Source organism: Brienomyrus brachyistius, chromosome 25 (genome assembly GCF_023856365.1).
Source record: "Brienomyrus brachyistius isolate T26 chromosome 25, BBRACH_0.4, whole genome shotgun sequence".
Taxonomy (NCBI): Eukaryota; Metazoa; Chordata; class Actinopteri; order Osteoglossiformes; family Mormyridae; genus Brienomyrus; species Brienomyrus brachyistius.
In genome coordinates this window covers 1272254-1292069 of record NC_064557.1, presented here as the reverse complement: position 1 = coordinate 1292069, position 19816 = coordinate 1272254, and the positions used below count along the sequence as shown (strand labels likewise).

The 19816-nt window shown below is 41.0% G+C and overlaps 1 protein-coding gene across 2 annotated transcripts in view; it reads right to left on the bottom strand.

The window, feature by feature from the left end:
• LOC125720728 (transmembrane anterior posterior transformation protein 1 homolog) overlaps positions 1 to 15375 on the bottom strand; it is a 31410-nt gene extending 16035 nt beyond the window's left edge. The window contains exons 1-4 of one of the 2 annotated variants that reach the window (XM_048996525.1): positions 15149 to 15375; positions 5233 to 5363; positions 2341 to 2459; positions 1156 to 1188 (exon numbers count right to left, since the gene is read on the bottom strand). In XM_048996525.1, coding sequence (XP_048852482.1) covers positions 1156 to 1188; positions 2341 to 2459; positions 5233 to 5363; positions 15149 to 15338 — 473 coding nt within the window. In that variant the 5' untranslated portion in view covers positions 15339 to 15375. The remainder of the gene's footprint in view (positions 1 to 1155; positions 1189 to 2340; positions 2460 to 5232; positions 5364 to 15148) is intronic. The other variant, XM_048996526.1, reaches the window with a different exon arrangement.
• Positions 15376 to 19816: the final 4441 nt, after the last annotated feature.

Genomic DNA, 19816 nt, shown 5'->3' with positions numbered 1-19816 from the left:
AAGCACAAGACCACGCATGACAAATGCATGTCATGGCTAATATACTACAGAGAAATTATTTATCATTTCCACACCTCTTCTGCTCCTCTTTATCAAATGCAGTAGATTATACAGCATATTTCTATAATTTTTCATTCCTTCTATTTACAGTGTTTGATTCTTGCACAAAAGGAAAAGATACCGAATGAAGTACCAAATAACTGATTAATGCAAGCACAGCGGCCTCTGGTGGACATTTAGGAATACTGCATCTAGTCTAGGACAAAAATATAAACAACAGCTGCACTGGTTTTAAGTATCATTCCCAATTCATCAGTTGCCATCACTCTGTAAAATTCTGCATTCGTTTACTAATTCTTAGCTTCTACATAGCTGGCTCTAATACTGAGATGCCACTGAAGAGCCTGATTATCTGTATCAGGTGTGTTAAATCACGGCTGTACCTAAGCTCTGCAGACTGGTAGTTTATGTGGCTGTTTTATGACAATACCAGGTCTTCCAGAAAAAGGGCGCTGAAGAGTTGCGTTAATAGCTATCTGCACGGGTCCTGTCCAATTTGCGCATTCAACTCAGAAGACTCAAAACGCATGAACGCAGCATGGCAGAGTCGCAAATATTCATAACCATAGTTAGTATCGAGTATAACTATAGATTTTAGGCAATCGATGGAAATTATTCTGATTATTCTGGGGAATTGAGAGCTCACTGTGCATCTTAACGAGAAGCAGGAGTTAACAGGGCAGCTGGGGACAGGGGGAAGCATCGCGGCTTCTGCTGACTCACAGTCAACCTCCTGACCTTGGAGCACGCAGGGATGGTGGCAGGAGGGGCCGAACTGGACAGAAAACCCAGGACCGATGGCTATGTTTGAGTTCCAGAAAGCTTAAAGGTGCCTAGACATGATTAGTAAGGTCAATATAGTGGTTGGCATAGGGTACAGAGCAGGGGGGTGTTACAGTTGGAGAGTTAATGGTGCTGCACAGGAGGGAAGTCAGGGTAGAGCTTGGCGCACACAACCACCCCGGGGCCACTTGAGATGGAAGCGCAGATGCAGGGTGAAGCCAAAAGGTCACACTGCACGGACAGGGTCGATGGGGGGGGGGGAAGCCACGGCAGGACACAGGCATGGGGAACGCCCACCTACTCAGTGCATACCTCCTCTTTTTGCAGAATGGGCATATATTTGCCCTAAAGGTGGAGAGAGCAGGAATACAGTACAATGAAAAGGTACATTCACCTTTCAGGGTCACTGAGAAGATAAAAAAGAACTTCCCTTGAATCCATGATAAATTAAAAAAAAAAAAAGGCTTCTACCAACAGAGGACTAAATGGGTATTGATTCTGTCTCTCTTGCTTATCTAAAACGCACACATGTGCACACACACTCACGCGGAAGCCTGGGTGTCTTTGTATCGCAAAGTATTAGGATGTGAATTTAGAGCTTTACAGTATCTGGTTACAGCTACTTGGCCAAGTGAAGGGGAACAGGAACGTTACAGGAGCTAAAAGTCTAACTAGGGTGAGGGACAGGAAAGTGTAAGGGTAGGGTAGGGTGGGTGTAGGATAGGGCAGGGCAGGGTAGAGTTAGGACAGGGTAGGGTAGGGTAGAGTTCAGTAGGGCAAGGTAGAGTTAGGACAGGGTACGGTAGGGTAGAGTTTAGTAGGGTAGGGTATGGTAGGGTTCAGTAGGGTAGGGTTAGGGTAAGGTAGGGCAGGGAAGGGTTAGGGTAGGGTAGGGGTTCAGTATGGCAGGGTAGGGGTCAGCAGGGTAGGGTAGGGTAGAGTTAGGGTTATAACAGGACAGGACAGGGTAGGGTTAGGGCAGGGAAGGGTTAGGGTAGGGTAGGGTTCAGTATGGCAGGGTAGGGGTCAGCAGGGTAGGGTAGGGTAGAGTTAGGGTTATAACAGGACAGGACAGGGTAGGGTTAGGGCAGGGAAGGGTTAGGGTAGGGTAGGGTTCAGTAGGGTAGGGTTAGGGTAAGGTAGGGCAGGGCAGGGTAGGGTAGGGTTCAATATGGCAGGGTAGGGGTCAGTAGGGTAGTGTAGGGTAGGGCAGGGCAGGGAAGGGTAGGGTAGGGTAGGGTTGGGTTCAGTAGGGTAGGGTTAGGGTAGGACAGGGCAGGGTAGGGTAGGGTTCAGTATGGCAGGGTAAGGGTCAGCAGGGTAGGGTAGGGTAGGGTAGGGTACAGTTAGGGTTATGACTGGACAGGGTAGGGTTAGGGCAGGGCAGGGCAGGGCAGCGTAGGGTATGGTAGGGCAGGGCAGGGTTAGGGAAGAGTAGGGCAGGGCAGGGCAGGGTTAGGGTTAGGGTTAGGGAAGGGTAGGGTAGGGCATGCTCACCTCAGTCCACAGCATGGCAGTGTGAGGAACCTGATGAGTGCCAGTAAGACCCGCAGCGGGAGCAGGGTGAACACATAGAGGAAGGCATCCAGGCACAGGAAGAAGCCGAAGAACATCAGCTGGGGAGTCAGAGAGGAGACAGCATGAGGCCCACGGCAAAACCGAACATTAAGTCACCATGGTGTCCAGTGACAATAAATAGCTTTTTAAAACAGATTGTCCCCAACTTACATCCGATGCGACTTACGACTCTCACATACGGGCCAAGTTTAAAACAAAAGAAAAAATAATAATTAGAAATTAAGTAAACGTATATAAAAATACATTTCGGACAGCCGTACACCTGGCAGAGCTACCCTACCCAGCGTCATTCTCACACCCAGAAGTGCGATTATCTTGTTATGATGTGCGACCCGTCTGTCAGACCAGAACTCAGTCATAAGCCAGGGACAGTCTGTATTAAACACCAATTAAACATTTTATACATCTGCAGTCTTGAATCAAAACCATAAAGACACACACCCCCGTTTCCAAAAAAAGTTGGGACGCTGTGTAAAATGCAGATAAAAACAATGCAATGATTTGCAAATCGAACAAACCCATATATATTCTTAAAGTGGAACAAAAACAACACATCAAATGTTGAAACTGAGAATTTTTTAATTGTTTTATTGTTTTACTAATATATTCCCAATGTGAATTTGGTGCCAACTTTTTTTTGGAAATGGGGCCGTATTTCGAAGCCTTCAAGGATAGTGGTGAAGTGCACATGAAAGTGGTTTCATCTTTGTTCAAAAGGAAAGCGTGTTTCTCTCCTTCACATAACATGCTGCTACTTCCCCTTAAACAAGTGAAACATCAGCTTTCTAACCTCCACTTTAGTCTACGCAATGTGACACTTCTACACAAGATTTATAATCAAACAACCAGAAGATATCAAGCAATCTACTAAAACAGCATTATTCACGGTGATCAGTCTTCATTGATAAAATCAATTTTATATTAAAATACATCAATATTAGGGAATAAATCATATATGTAATGATGATATAATAAAGCAACTACGCATGAAAAAAATCAATGCTGAAACTTCAAAACTAAATTGTATCCATTCAAAACACAAACTTTCACGGAAGACGTGTTAAAATGGAATCTAACTATATCCTATAAGTCAATCATACTGCACACTCTCGTTTTATACAGCAGCTCATTCATATCCATTTTATTTACCTTAGAACAGCGATTCTCAGCCCATGGGGTCACGACCCAAATTTAGGTCGTGGCAAGTTCTGAAAGGGTCGTGAGGAACAGTCGGAAATGTAAGAACTTTAAAACCAGCAAGCTCCCATGCTGACCTACGATCCGATTCCCCAACCACAATCCTAGAATTAGCCTATATAAACGGGTCTTGGGTCTGTGAATGCTTAGCGAAAAACTAGCGAACACTCAACCAATCCACAAAGCCAAACCACTAATGCTTAATTTGACATTCACTGGCAGATCCAATCAGATTTGTGCAATAGGCACTGCGTGCTTGATCATGGCGTTAATTTAGACCTATACTTCATATAGGGTCGCAACTGAGCTGGAATGGAATGAAAAAAAAAAACGGTCGCAGTACAAAAGAAGCTTGAGAACCACTGCTTTAAAAGACATGTTAAATAAACACAGTAGCACATCTTAAAACTGAGGCAAACCAAAAGCAAGAGCCAAAAGGAGCCAGCCAACATATACATATGAAAATGGCTAATGGACACCCCCAAACAGCTTGCTGCCTTAGTGCTGGCCAGTTTTAAATTGGCATGTACTCAGTCCCACCCAGTGGCGAAACGGCATCAATGCCCAAGATGTTCAACTTAAACTCTACTTCCGTGACCTGATCCTGTACCTTACAGACAAAGGCCTGCAAAGCAAATACAAAATAATACCCTATAATTATATTCCGCATTAATTGCACTGTAGATCAAGCGCAGGTTTTGTCCTCAAACTGTCTCATGGCATAATCACTCTCAGTTAATTTTACCACAAGTCTTATTATTTTTCGAGAGTTACTGACATAAATCTCTAGTAAGTAGACATAATCATTCCAATCTCATGACAGACTTGGCAGCTGAATCCCATTTCTCCGAAAGGAATAGCACCAATGCCAGGTTTTGCCAGTAAACTTGGAATTAATAGGTGGAAAAAAAAAATCCTGATTCTCACAGAATCCTTTAGCCAACAGTTGTCCAGCTTACCAGGAAGAGAAACAAAGTAAGACAACGGGATACTTTCTCTAAACAATAGTAGTTTTGTCTCCATCTTGTGGTGTTTATATGCATCTACATGGAGTATTTTACTGATGACCAACAGACTACGGCCAATAAACATGGGACAAAAAGAAACGCGGGTGAATGTGGTGTGACAGAGAAATTAATGTTTTATGCGAGAATCGATAATTCGACAGTGGTTACAGACGTGGCTGCTGAGTGTGTAGGAGACTGGGCAGGCTCACAGAGTAACCTAAACCTGTCCTTGTCTGTTTATGCTACTGTGTGTTCGCCTTGTACTCACACACACATCCATAGGGCAACCCAGTATCAGGCACAGCCAGCCAATCTGAGGTCTTGGCTCAACCCGCCAGCCAGAGAGACCTATTTCCTATTCCAAGACTTGTCCTATTTAATGGGCACACGGAGCTACAGCCCTCCCAGATCATTCTGACAGGAAGTCCATGAGGAAACCATGAGTGCAAAGAGTTCCTCATTTACTCATAATAATCAAATGCACCTCCCTGATCTGTGGGTCTCAAGACTGCACCGTGTTCACATTTGGCTCTGCGCTGTAGCTAAATCCCAAGCTGAATCTCCACAACGGCAAATTTTTAAATGATGCTCGGGTGGGGAGGCCTACCTTCTCCAGCTCCCGAGGGATCCGCAGGCACGTGTACACTCTCTCCCTCCGTTCGGTGTACTTCGCCTCATTGTGTTCCAGGAAGTACCCCCGGGTCAGCTCCGTGCTGATAAAGCGGACCAGTGAAAGGTCTGCATTTGAAAAAGAAAAAAAAAAACAGAGAGGTGACATCAATGTTAAAACAAAGTCATTCAAAAACACACAGAACAGTAATGTCCATAAATACGATGCTCAAGGCAGTACACTCACTGCAAACAGCAGATTACATGGATGCCACACTGTTTTTACCATTTTTGCATCACCAACTATTCTAGGTTCTTTAACACATCTATGACCCAGTATCCAATAAATCATTCAAAAGAAAGAAAGGAATATCTTATTAAATTAAAAAAATTGACAGCAATAAACATGTTTTTAATTCAACGGGAGAGCAGCAACAAGTTAAACAGGTTTTTACCCCCTCATAAATAGTAATGCTTGATTTATACTACAGCAATGGTTTTGAGTACATTGTTATATGGTTATTTTTCCCAGTTTCTAAATATGTTAACCCTGCATGTTTCAGATTTGAATGAACCCACCTGACACACACACACACACACACACACACACACACACACACACACACACACACACACACACACACACACACACACACACACACACACACACACACACACACACACACACACACACACACACACACACACCAAGTCCCTGGATGGTTCTGCTGAGCTCCCGTAAGCAAGGCCACTTAACTGGGGAAAAGCTTTGGTAACATACCTACTTCTAATAATTAGTAGAAAGAGTAAATCGCTTATGACTAAAACATTAGCTAAAGAATTACATGTAGGTTTCTCTGTATGTTAAAAAAATAGAGATTACACCCATAAAATGAAAAGAAATTGCAATTTTACAAAAGTGCTACCCACTGCGACACCGTACCGCCCTTAGTGCTAGGCTTGCACAACATGCAATACTATTATTGACATTGCATTTCATGCACATGCAACTGTCGCTTTGCGGAGACAGACGGCTGTGTTCACTTCAAACCCTCAACATGTTGTGCAAAAACATTTTTGATCAGTCATGGGAAACTAAATTTAGAAAGGTTTGTGATTTTACGATGGTTCCTGTTTTCAACATTATCTAATACAGCGGTTCCTGTACCCACGAGTGTCTGAGGCCACGAGTAACTTGAGTCACGAGCATTTTTATTTAATAAAATCTCGCTGTACCCACATGCAGTGTTTGGAGCCACAAGCAGTACTGCCCGCCTCGTTATCTCTACATGCATAAACGATGGGGAACAAGGGAAACTTGCCCACGTGGATCAGCGGCGGTCAGTCCCTCACAGCATCTTGTGTTGTTAGAATCTCTTTGAGACCATGTGAACTATTTTTTGTGCTTTTTGTCCTTTAAAGGCTATTAAACTAATAATTAACAATGCCTCGCAGAAACATAACCGATTCAACAAAGCCTAAGAGGGCTCAGAGAGTGATTCCCATTGAAATTAAGAACGAAGTAATTGAAAAAACCGCGAAAGAGGTGTGTCTGACTCTAGCCTTTGTTTGGAGTACAACATGAGTTCGTCGACCATATGTACCATCCTTTAGAAAAAAGAGGAAATAAAAAAACTACAGTCTTTCAAAAGTATCTCTACTATGTCTGAAAAATGATTACCTGCAGTGGATGAAGTGGAAAGGCTTTTATTAATATGGGTGACTGAAAGGGAAATCGCTGGTGATAACGTATCCGAAGCAATAATATACGAGAAGGCTCGGTCAATTTACAGTGATATCGCATATAATTATCCTGAGGGCAGCGCTGATCGAGAGTTTAGGGTCAGTAGGGCCTGGTTTCAGGGTTTTAGAACCAGAAGTGGCATTCACTGTGTTAGTAGGTATGGTGAGGCAGCAAGGGCCGATATTAAGGCTGCCGATGAATATGTGGGGAAATTTGGGGAAAAAAAAAAAATGGTATCTCGTCTCCAACTTTGTGCAAACCAGGTTTTTAATTGCGATGAAACTGGTTTGTTATGGGAAAAAAATAATTTGAAGTAATTTGTTGCCACCGCTTTGTGTCTGTTGCCACAACTGATGACAAAACTACCAAGTTATTTGACAGATTTTGTTGGTAGATAAGTTCTGTTTGGTTATATAGTTCATTTTCATCTCTGAAGTATCACCTAAACTTTAGATATCGTAACGTGAACTTTAATATCGTTCAGCCCTACTCAAAATAGTTGAAAACCTTAATGTATACATTTGTTGTAATAACCCAGGTACTATGCAAATTATGTTTAACATATGCAAATGCAAATCTACGCTCATATCATCTGTACATAACTTTCCAAATTCTTTTATTTCATCAGGAGTTTGTTGTTGATTTGTAATGTAAGAGAATTTAAGATTAATAAAGTAATTCTGATTCGGACTGATTCTGAAAAACACACAATACACTCACGAAAAATATTATATGCTTATGTACCATATAATGGAAGATGATTTGGCTATGTGACAGGGCTGTATAACCTTTGTTTTGGTAACGCTTATTCTGACAGAGAATTTAAATTAAATGATTTATATGAAACCGTGTGATGCTGAAGACAGACGTAGCTAACCCTCACATTATTGGGTGAGTCCGTTGAACCTGAATGTCTTCTTTTAAGATGTATTTGCATAGCAGTGGTGCTGTGGTGATAATTTAAGTCCTATTGTGCAACACTGACAGACAACTTCATTTTCATTTACTTTTAACATAAAGTGTTTCCACAAAACTGATGCCTTCACTCTTTATTTGGACGCTCATTAGCGATGCGCTACATTCCTTCCACCATATTGCAAAGCAATCGAGAATAAAAACTTTAATCAATGCTTTAATTATTAAGTAATCCAGTTTAATCGCGTAATCGTGACAGCTCTACTTTATTTGCTAACTGATGCTGGACAGGCCATGATTAGCATTTCATCTGTACCATTTGCATCTCTTCATTTTGTAGATCCACTGACAGCATGTGGGCCGGCAAGGCATAAAGTAACTGCAATTCTGATTGCATCACCATATGCTGTTAGAAAGCACATCAACACCTGTTGGCAAAAGCAGTGTCATGTGAAATACCAACTGCTCTGCCAGATGCGTAATTGGCAGCTTCCCCACTGTGGCTTTATGTTATTACGTAACAATGTAAGCAGTTTTCTTGTGTGAAGCTGTAAATGTCTCAGTCAGCATGTTTACATGCAAGCTAAGAAAACTGAGTTATTGGACCTTTAAAGAGCATATAAACATGTTAGTTCGAGTAAAATCGTACTAAATAGAATCTCTCAAAGTCGGACTAAGACACCCGGATAATGCAACTGGGAATCGATTTACTCCTGCATGTATACATTTAATCGGACTCAAACTGGCCTAGGTGCTCTGCACATGCTCCACATTCCCCCACCGCCGCCCGAAGAAGCTGCTTGGAGCATAGCAGAGGTCGTACAGCACGTACAAAATGTAAAGCGCTGTAAGGCTGTCCAACTCACCGCTCAACTACAGAGTGCTTTCCCACTGCACCAGGTACTGTACTTTTGGTACTTCAAGAAGGTAGCAAAAGTACAGTACTTCAAGGTGTTGGTTTTACACTGGTAAAAACTGGTACCAGCACCGAATGACATCATACTGAATTCGAAAAATGGCTATAGTATACTATGGGACTGGACAACGTGCCATATTTACACCAATGCATGTTATGCGCATCCAATTCTTACATTGCTAGTCAGTTAGATTAAGATCAGGCTTTTTCTTACCTTCAATTTGGTACAGATATCATAGCACAGGGAGTTTAAATCTCGCTAAACCATTTTTACTCTTTCATAGGAAAAAAACAATTTTAATGATTTTTCCTTTTCACAGTTATCTAGTATAGGTTTAAAAATCAGTTTAAAGTTTTACCTCTGCTGCTTTTGCATGAGCGCTGCATGCGTTCTCCAAGACAATCATAATCCTTTTTACCTTTGCAGTTTAAACCATTCCTAGACGGGTTCGTGAGAAATTTATGTTGAACTCCCTTTTTGTTTCATCCATCCATCCATTGTCCAAACCATTTATCCTACTGGGTCGTGGGGGGTCCGGGGCCTATCCCAGAAGCAAAGGGCACAAGGCAGGGAACAGCCCAGGATGGGCAGCCAGCCCATCGCAGGGCACACTCACACACCATTCACTCACACAGGCACACCTATGGGCAATTTTAGCAACTCCAATTAGCCTCAGTGTGTTTTTGGACTGTGGGGGGAAACCGGAGTACCTGAAGGAAACCCCACGACGACATGGGGAGAACATGCAAACTCCGCACACATGTGACCCAGGCACATGTGAGGTAACAGTGCTAACCACTGCACCACCATGCCGCTCCTTTTTTGTTTCATAAATACCCCAATATTTATTACAGCAAAATCACATTGCAATATTTGAATATTTTACAATACCGGGCTGTCATGGTATATTAAAATACTTTATTTCTTGTTGTGCTATCCTGGTCTTGTATGTGTTCTTCAGACCAGATTTCACTTAAAGCTTATATCACTTCATTTGTCCATTTGTGTAAATGGATCTGATATTATTCCACCATATTTTCTGCTAACTTTTGCACAGTAATTTATTTCTAAATCCTTTATTTTACTATGCTAACACTACATATTTTACCTCTCTGACGGCGCTTATTCAGTTCTAACCCAGTCTGGTATTACACCGACACCTAAAACGCAACAGATGACTTTCATATCCCGTCTTTCATTTGGGAGAAACACCATTTTGCCCATATCATTAATAATAGTGGGAGAGTTGTCTCTGATTTACTGAATAAGCAAACGCTGCACTTTAAATATTGTTCAAAATGAACAGCACTTTAATCATTTAATATTTAGCCTAACAAGTCACAGTTGTGGATGATCAAAAGCATAACCATCATACCCAAAACGAGTGAGATGTGCTCCCTGCTCTTTGCCCTGCCAGTGAAGATACACGACTAACTTAACTCAAATGCATCACTTTTGCAGAAAGGAGTCTAGCGAGAGCAGAGTGACGGAATTTTGTCAGATTGGTACTGAATGCCGGCCAGCCCTGGGAACCAGCATTACTGGGTTAGCTAAGCAGCGCCAAGGACATGAAGTGACGGCAATATTTAAAAATTCTGCAGTCTGATCAATCATCTTGATAAGAATAAATGTGCTAAACAGATGCGCTTTAGCCTCCATGGCATTCCAGGTGAAACGGATTAAATCTCACATCAGTTGTGCTGTGTTCAGTTTCCTGTATGCAGCAAGTTGCTAATGACGTGCTTGGCAGGCTCTTTAAACCATTAAATTCATAATCAACTGTGGTGTGATATGACCCATTGTATTTAATATTAGACCTAATATTTACTCAAAAACAATGTGGAAAGCGATTAACTATATTTCTGTCAATGTAAAGGCTGATTTACACTCCTGTGTAGAATCGCAGAGATGTAGTCATGTACCCCACGGCATAGTCTGACACCTGCAGTTACATTTCTGGGGAGGTGTATGTAAGGCTACAGGGCTACAGGACCACCTACAGCATAGCTTCTACATAGAAGCATAAATCAGTGTTTCCAAACCCGGTCCTCGGGGACCCACAGTCGGCCCATGTTTTTCCTCCCTCTGAGCTCCCTGTCAGACAGTCCACAGTTTTGCTCTCTCCCAGCACCTAGCAAATACGGGGACTGTCTGTGGGTCACTGCCATAAATCAAGCTTAACAATTAACAGGTCTTGCAGACTTCAGGCACTTGAATGGCTGCCTGAGTTGATGGCATCAGGGAACAGACAGCTCTGTCCCACTGAGTCTGACCCAGATCAGCAAAGGCAGCAGAAGCAAGACCAATGTCAAGCTTTGATGCTCTCTCCCTCTCTCTCTGTCTCACACACACACACACAGTTGGTCTTCCTATCTAAATGGGGACCGTCCATTCATTTCTATGGGAAAAACCATAATCCCAATCACGACACCCTTAACCCCTACCCAGCTCTAACCTTAACCATAAGCAACCAACTAAAATACAAGATTTTTGGCACTTTTTTGATTGCATTCACAGATTTTTATAAAAATGAGGTTATCCAAATGGGGACCTGAAGAAGTGTCCCCAAAAGTAAGGAAGTTTCAGGTTTTACCAAACTTTGGGGACATTTTGGTCCCCAAATGTGATCTATGCAAACACACACACACACACACACACACACACACACACTCTCTCTCTCTCTCTCTCTACGAAGTGTCTCACCTTCAGCAGCAAGTAAAATCAGTACACAGGCACGGACATGAAGGCAATTTTGTGAAACGAGGCTCATTCCAGTATTGTTAGAGTCATAGGTGATTCACATTAGGTTAATTAAATGCCAATTTGCAATATTTGTTAGCTGTAAATGAGGTCTGACTCTTAGGTATATGAGTTAAAGTCCCAAAGACACTCCCCAATTGTCAGTGCATCAACCACAATAACTGCAAAATTGTTTAATGTGTCAAGGGGAGCAATCTCAGAAATCACAGCAGCATAGATCTACGAAGAAGGAAACATCAGAAACAAGAAAATTGATCACATAAGTCAAAACTCACTGACAGGTATAAACAAAAACTTAACAGGGTAGTTGGTAAATAGTACAAAAAAATGTGATCTATGCAAACACACACACAAACACACACTCTACGAAGTGTCTCACCTTCAGCAGCAAGTAAAATCAGTACACAGGCACGGACATGAAGGCAATTCTGTGAAACGAGGCTCATTCCAGTATTGTTAGAGTATGGGTGGTAATGTAGTTTTTATTTAAGAAAAAAGGTCGCAACCCATTAGTGCTCTGTCTGTTAGGCTGTTTAAAATATAATTCCAGTAACATATCTAATATAACAGTAACAGTCAATGAGCCCCTGCTAAAGTTGCAAGCAGAACCTCTGTTGAACTGATGTGAACATGGCAGAAAACAATGTTTGGCTTTCCTCTTTTTTTTAAAAAGAACATTCTTTTTCGGTTTGCCAAAACTGGAAATTCCTGACACAACACACTCAGTGCTGCATGATTTCCACTGGCATTACATCATGTTAGAAACAACACACTTCGTGGGAGTAGGATCCGGGTTTCAAGCATCTCATTCCAGCCAAAGTAGCTGGCTGGAAAAGACTGTTATACAGATGCAATCAACTGGATAGTGGAGACAAATATTTTGAACAAATTAAATACAAAAAAAAACAATCACAAATAAGCAGACAGACTAATATTTCCGCTTTCAATTTAAAAATTCTTCACAGCTGTTTTGGAATCGTCATTCTCCACAGTACACTGCAGCAATATACCATAATATAGTTCTCTTGCTAAATTTACCTGCTGAAAAACAAGCAGACAATAGGTTCTTTTTTTTTTTGCATGTCCAGCTTCCATAAGACTCTCTGCCTTCCCATCAGCCACTGTGTCTCTCCTGCAAGGTGTGCCAGTCCACATTCCCTGCCTTGTTTGCTAGTCTGACATCAGTGCACAGGTGTAATGTCCCTATCCCATTCAGGGAACAACCTGTCCTCCTATTCAGGTTTCTGACATTCAAGTTTACCCCAGAACACCCGAGAAATACAATCCACACCCTAGAAATGCAAATCAAAACATTTGCTCAAAATCAGACTCATCACATTCTTTGTTAATCTACAAACACCACAATAATATCTGGAATTTTATATACCATACGTGTAAAACTGCAACAGTAATAATTAGTTATTATTGTCCGATGCAGTGTGATGACAGTAGGTTAATTAAATGCTCACTAAATCAACAATTGAACTAGTAGGACAATGAAATGTTGACATTATTTTATTTCTTTTCTGTGTCATTTTCTTATGTTGAGCTGCTTCTGCCATGCAAATTGACCATTTCACGTTCAGGAAATGACCAGGAAATTTCAAGACCTTTTCACCCACATTAAAATCCAATGTAGTGTAGACTCAAGCTTTAGTGCCCATTCTTGCCAGAGAATAAATCATCACACAAAAAAAGCTCTAATCCTAACCCCATGCTAACTTTCTAAGTGCCAAAATAATAACAAAAAAAAACAAGGCAAACCATTGCAAATCACAAAAATAATAATCTTTCTTCATGAAAGCCTTTTGGATTCTGTTAAAATAAAGGTGACCAGTCAGTCAGTTTAAACAAACATTACCCTCCCACAAAGTGAATAATTATTCTGATATTTCCTGACTTGCAATGTTTGTTTTTAAAAAATTATCAGACAAGTGTGGGTACACATAAAATTGCAGCTCATACACCAATCACGTGTATTCACCATATGTTGGCTTTCATGTTATTAACCAACTACTGCCGGTAAACTATGCCCCTATGCACGAGGCACAAAGTAATATTACAGTAAACCCTTCTCTTTCAATGCACAATCCAGACAACTACTTCTGAATTAATGCAAGACTAAAACTCTTAAACATAATGGATGCTTTCCTAATTTTAAATATTCTAAATATGTCCTGATTTTAAATATCGAGATATTGCAGGTACATGCATATTAAGATGTTAAGAGCGCAATTAGATACATTAGCAACTATGCAATTATAAAAATAAAATAAAAAAATCATACTTCTCACATCATGTCTGCAGGACTGATATTATATCAACTACAAGATGTGTGCATGAATCAGAGATCATCTGGTCGCTTGTATGCAGTAAGACGGCAAGTTGGACCTAAATATCTCCTGGGATATAGCCAATTTACAAACAACACCCTTCAACTTCTGCTATATTCCAGAATTAATGAGAAGGTTCTTTCAGCACACAGATTTTTAATTATGTCCCTATATCTCGTTATATGACTGTAACATCACAGGATACTGTTATGTAAAACGGCCATGAATTTTCACAATGCTTAGTTTCCGTTTGCATGAACCTTTCTCATAGTATGGCCTTTATGATCTCTAACCAGGGCCAGTCAATTCAATTGTCGACACAGGTGCCCGCTTAAGGTGCCGACTTATGACGGGGCGCCGTCTTGCCAGCCAGTTTCACTTTGCCTCGGACTGGGGGGCGCTAGCGATGATGCTCGCCTAGGGCGCCACACCGTTAATGGCTAGTACAGTCCTAACAACCGCATATTTTGCAAACACGGGGCGAGGACCATAAAACTGGATAAATCTGGCTTACTAGAGTGATCATGGTTAGGAAAACGTTAGACTTTTTTTCTCCGTTCCCTTGGGTTCCTTTTTTGCAGATCGTTTCCCGTTAGGCAAACACACAGAGTCGACCAACTAACCTGGATATTAATGGCAGTGCGCCTGCAGCTACAGACAAGCCAGGTAAATTATGCTCGAAACTACAGGAAAACACTAACTTTGATGCAAATAAGTTTATAACAGAACATTTCACAGCTGTTATTCCCCAGAGCCGTATTCAGCAGCCCGAAAACTGAAGCCAATGCACAGCGTCAATGTCAGCTAGGGACACGGCGCTTCCCTTTCACCTTTATCGCAAAAGACTAACAAAACGGGTCCGGCGTGAACGAGTCAAACACACAAACTTAGCACAGTCTTCCGTGAAACAATTCGATTAGCATATTTCATATCAATTTAATATTGCAGCAGCCGTTCAGAAATATCCGCGGCTTTTATAGCAAAGCTAAATGAGGTCCACCGTTAAGGAGCCCGCTCTATTCTTCCATAGGCGTCAGTTATTAGTTAGCTATGCAAATTTTCATTTATTTTCCTTTTTACTTCATAAGTTATCTTCAAAGCATACGGGTCATAATACGTATATGGCGGAAATATGCTTTCTAATACCTCTAAAATCCTTTGCATCGTTCATGTCGGTAGCTGTCAGATGTAACTAGCTAACTGACGTTTGCTATACTGTCACTGAGAGTTAGCATTCCTACTCACCTGAGAGATTCCTCTGTTTGTCCCTTTTGCCAGTGTTTCTTTCATAAAATCCCAGGGTTTCTGTTACCTCCAACGTGCTTTTGTATTTCTCGGGCCGTAATTTGCTGTTCGCCGCCGGTTTCTCTTTTTCCTTGTCGTTATTTTCCGTCTCCTTTTCCTCCCCGAAGCCAGACGCCACCGAGTCCGCCATCTTCACTCAGTCGCAGCGAGCGATAAACACAAAAACGTCATTGCTCCACACGCACAAACGGAGAACTACATTTCCCATGATGCTCATCGTTTTTAAACGCTTAACTGAAAATTATACTTTACGAGGTCTGCACAAATGTGTAAATGCTAAAAAACAAAGATTGCACAAGTCACGTAAGAAGCTGTGAAAGTAGTACATCTTTTAAACCTGAATCTTAGATTAAAAAACTATTTTTTCACTCTTAAACATAAAATCTAATAAAAACATCCTAAACCCGAAATATACAGAGATTGTTTTACCTACAAAACATTATTCTTATGTGCTATTTCCGAGATTTTACAAGCATTACATTCATTAGGGACAAGAGAAGAAACATGTATAATATCTGTACAAGAAATATTATCCATTAAAAGATAATTAGTCATTAAAAGATGATTCTTGATGTTTTCAGTTCAAATGGAAAATAAGGGAACGATTGTAAACACACCTTATTTTTGGTGACTCAACCCTGCCATTGATAAACTATCAGCAACAGTATTTACTTTGATTAACAATAACAGGCTGTAATTCTGGGTGTAAATCTGTAATTAATATATTAGCTAAAATTGAATTTGTCACATTTTATGTCATACATTTCGAGGGTAGATATATGAAAAACATTAATTACAGTTACAAGCACAGCTACAAAGGTGATTCACATTAGGTTAATTAAATGCCAGTTTGCAGTATTTGTTAGCTGTAAATGAGGTCTGACTCATATAGGTATATGAGTTAAAGTCCCAAAGACACTCCCCAATTGTCAGTGCATCAACCACAATAACTGCAAAATTGTTTAATGTGTCAAGGGGAGCAATCTCAGAAATCACAGCAGCATAGATCTACGAAGAAGGAAACATGAGAAAGAAGAAAAATGATCACACAAGTCAAAACTCACTGACAGGTATAAACAAAAACTTAACAGGGTAGTTGGTAAATAGTACAAAAAAAAGGCTCATAAACGACCAGCACCTCTGTGACCCTACAGAAAGCAACATGTTATTAGTTTCATGAAAGTGAAATTTATGGCCTCCCTCACCAAGGGATGCCTTCAGCTGACAGTGTCTGATGATATGGGGAATAGTGTCTTGGGAGTCATTAAGACAAATGATTGCTCTGTCGTTTTAGGGCCAAAGAATATGGGGCCATTTTACAGTCAGGACCAGGTGCACCCTATCCCCGTAAATTCAGGTTACTATCAATAACACATAGTATACTGCTTAGTATGCGGACGTTTCACCATAATGTGTTTGGCTTCCTGGGTCCAAACGTGATTCCGGGTTTGAACGTCTCCTCTGCTGTTTGCGTTCAGTGTGCATGCTCTCCCTGTGTCACATGACCTTCCTCCCAGTCCCAAGATGTGGAGTTAGATGTGGAGTTACACATGCAGGTGAAAGCAAACTTGGTGCTCAGAGCCACCTTGCAACACCGGGAGGGTTACTGAAGGGTCCATGGACGTATGATGTGCTGCTAAAGCTAACTGACATATCACCTGTCTTTAATTGCTGTTACTGATTTGCAGCTTGCTTGTACACTGTATATTTCACCAGGATCATTCATATCCCATGTGTGTGTGTATAGACAACTGACCTACCTGTTCTTGTTCTTCTATATTCCTTTTGTATAAGAGTTCTGTAGCACTTAAATTTCTCATTCGTGGGATAATAAAGGTCTATTCTATTCTATTCTATTCTATTCTATTCTATTCTATTCTGTTCTATTCTATTCTATTCTATTCTATGTGAAGGATTTGCATCCCGTCCAGGGTGTATCCCAGTCATCATCATCGCCTGGGATAATGGCCTGCCCCTTGACTTTGCTGTGGAAAGTATGTGGATGGCTGTTTAGCTTGCTGCTTTCATTGCCACTAGATGGCAGTAAAGTGCAATATAACAAATTAAATTATTGAAATTATTCTCAGTTTAGTTTGGAGAAAAAAAAAAACACTCAGGCTTTCTGTTGCCGGAATACAGCATTGATACATTGTGGAATAAAGACAGTCATTTTAGATAAGACTTTTGTTTAATAGAGATGAAAATCGCTGTTCTTAAACCACCATGCCGAGTCTTCCCAAACCTTGGGGACATCAAGCCATTATGGGCCTTTGTGTAATTTTGGAGTCTGATTCAAATGACTGACTACTCATCAAGTCCTCTTAAGCTAGTCCAATCAGGGGAGTTGGTGGTGGAACAGAACAAAAAAGGATGATAAAAATGAGAGGCCAGGGAATCCCCAATCAAGACCAACTAATGCACCGTGGATTTTAGGCCTGAATAACTGGAGGAATGCTGTAACTGCCAATAAAATGCTTGTGTACACTGACTGTATAATTAAACAAATTAGACTAGCTGAGCTCAGTGTCCTGAAAATGCACCAAGCCGCAGACTGTACCCTTAAGGTTCAGGGATCATGCTCCTTGCTTCATAGGTTTAAAGCATGTGCCTGGAGTCGTAGTAGTGTTTTCTGTTTTCTATGCAATCTTTACGTGCTGAGGTGACCTACAGTTATCAAATTGCCTATAGGTGTGAATGTGTGGAGTTTGCTCTGTAGTAGGTTGGTGCCCCATTCTGTGTTCTTTGCTGTTTTGCGCCCATAGCCTTCGGAAAAGGCTCTGCAGGATGTCTGCATAGGACAAACCAGTACAGAAAACGGATGCATGGATGTTTATGAGCAGAAAAATGTCACGCATCACAATTTATGCAGAATCGCCCGATTAACAGAACGTTAAGAGTTCTGCTATTAATTCGATAGACAAATAATATAGACCGACCAAGAACATGATATATCATAGTAAACGATGTACATAAAATATATTTCGGTGATAATAATGTATAAACGACAACAAACATGTCATACGAACAGGATATGACTTCCTGATTGCAGGTTAGATACAAAGATAGATATCGCAGGCTAAATTCCATGAAGCAAATGTAAATGTGACCAGGCGTGACCAAGAAAGCTCCAGTGATGCATCTCTTTTTCTCAGTAAGTACTTTGTCTCCGGCTTGCGAGGTCGACTGGGCCGGAATTTGTTGGATTCCCAGACATTGCTCCTTGAGGTGTTTAACCAGGCGTAAATCTATCTTAAGCTAAAGCCACGGGTCAGATTTGAATATTAAGGTAAATGAGCCCTTGATAGTAAGAGTGAGCGCGGATCAGAGCGTAATGGTCATGTTTCATTGTGATGAAGACGATTAAAGTGGGAGCGTCAGTGTGTGGAATATTAATTCGCAGTGGTGCATTTATGGGGGGGGGGGGGGGAGACAAAGGGATGTAATGCAGAAGTACAGCTGACTCTAATTCTCCCTGACAGTGTGCAATATACACAGAGACGGTTTTAAACTGGGTGCAAAACATCAAACTAGCAACACATCTGTAAACAGTGATCGGTAGACATTAGTTACTGTGGGAAAGGTTAAATAAACTACACGAAACAATGCTAATATACGCTAAAAACTGTTAGGCTTCTGCTCTGTCACTTTAATGGTCTTATTCGCTCTATTTTAGTTTGTAACTTAACGAACAGTCACCCAGTCACATGGGGCTATCCAAATCTAAGGGTGTATTCCAAACTGCTTTCCCACGCTAGCAACAAATCGATAATGAGTGAAATGCTCTAACCTAAACTTATTCTAAACTCGATGTGATACCACATGAGGTGCTATAGTTTCTTATAAGACTCCGCAGTAATAAAAATTATCACTGTCCGAGCAGTGGCCACCACTCAAACCACACATTTGGGCTGGTGTCTCAAGGCTTGGGTGCCCCCTGCTGGCCACATATAGCTCCCGCAGAAAGTTCTGCTAACCAGTTAGCTGGCTACAATGTTCTGACTGTGCTCACTAGCTATTCATATACATTTTGAGACATCTGAGTAAGGGGGCAATGTGACTTTTTTGATCAGGGCACCAGAAATAACAAACCTGTAAACTGGAGAAACACACTATCGATGGTATTTTAATTATAAATAGCAGTCAGTTTGGGTGTGTGTGTTTCAGATTCTTTTACCTGCTTTTGCTTGTCTTCTGACTATAACTACATATGTAGATTGTAATTACAGGACATCCTGAAAAAGTCCATTTAAAGCATTTCTTTGTTTTTTTATGTTTGTTTGTCCTTTGTTGTTTTCCATTGATGCTCTGCAGTTTCATCATATATGGTATTATGACAATAAAAGGTTTTGAATTCAATTTTTTTTTAATGGATAAACAAACTTGTCAAATGTAATTGTACAGCAGTAATGGTCACGTAGCGGTGGTGGTACTATCGCATAGTTGGCTAAAGTGCCTGTTTCATAAACGGGAGATTTTGGGTTCAATTCCCAGTAGTGCCTTGGGTTGACCTCAAAAGCCCTTCTGAGTGTGTAGTTTTTTTTTTTGGCTGGTGTGTGTCTCTTGCCCATTATCTGCAGGTCATCAGTTTAAATTCTGTAACCAGCAAAG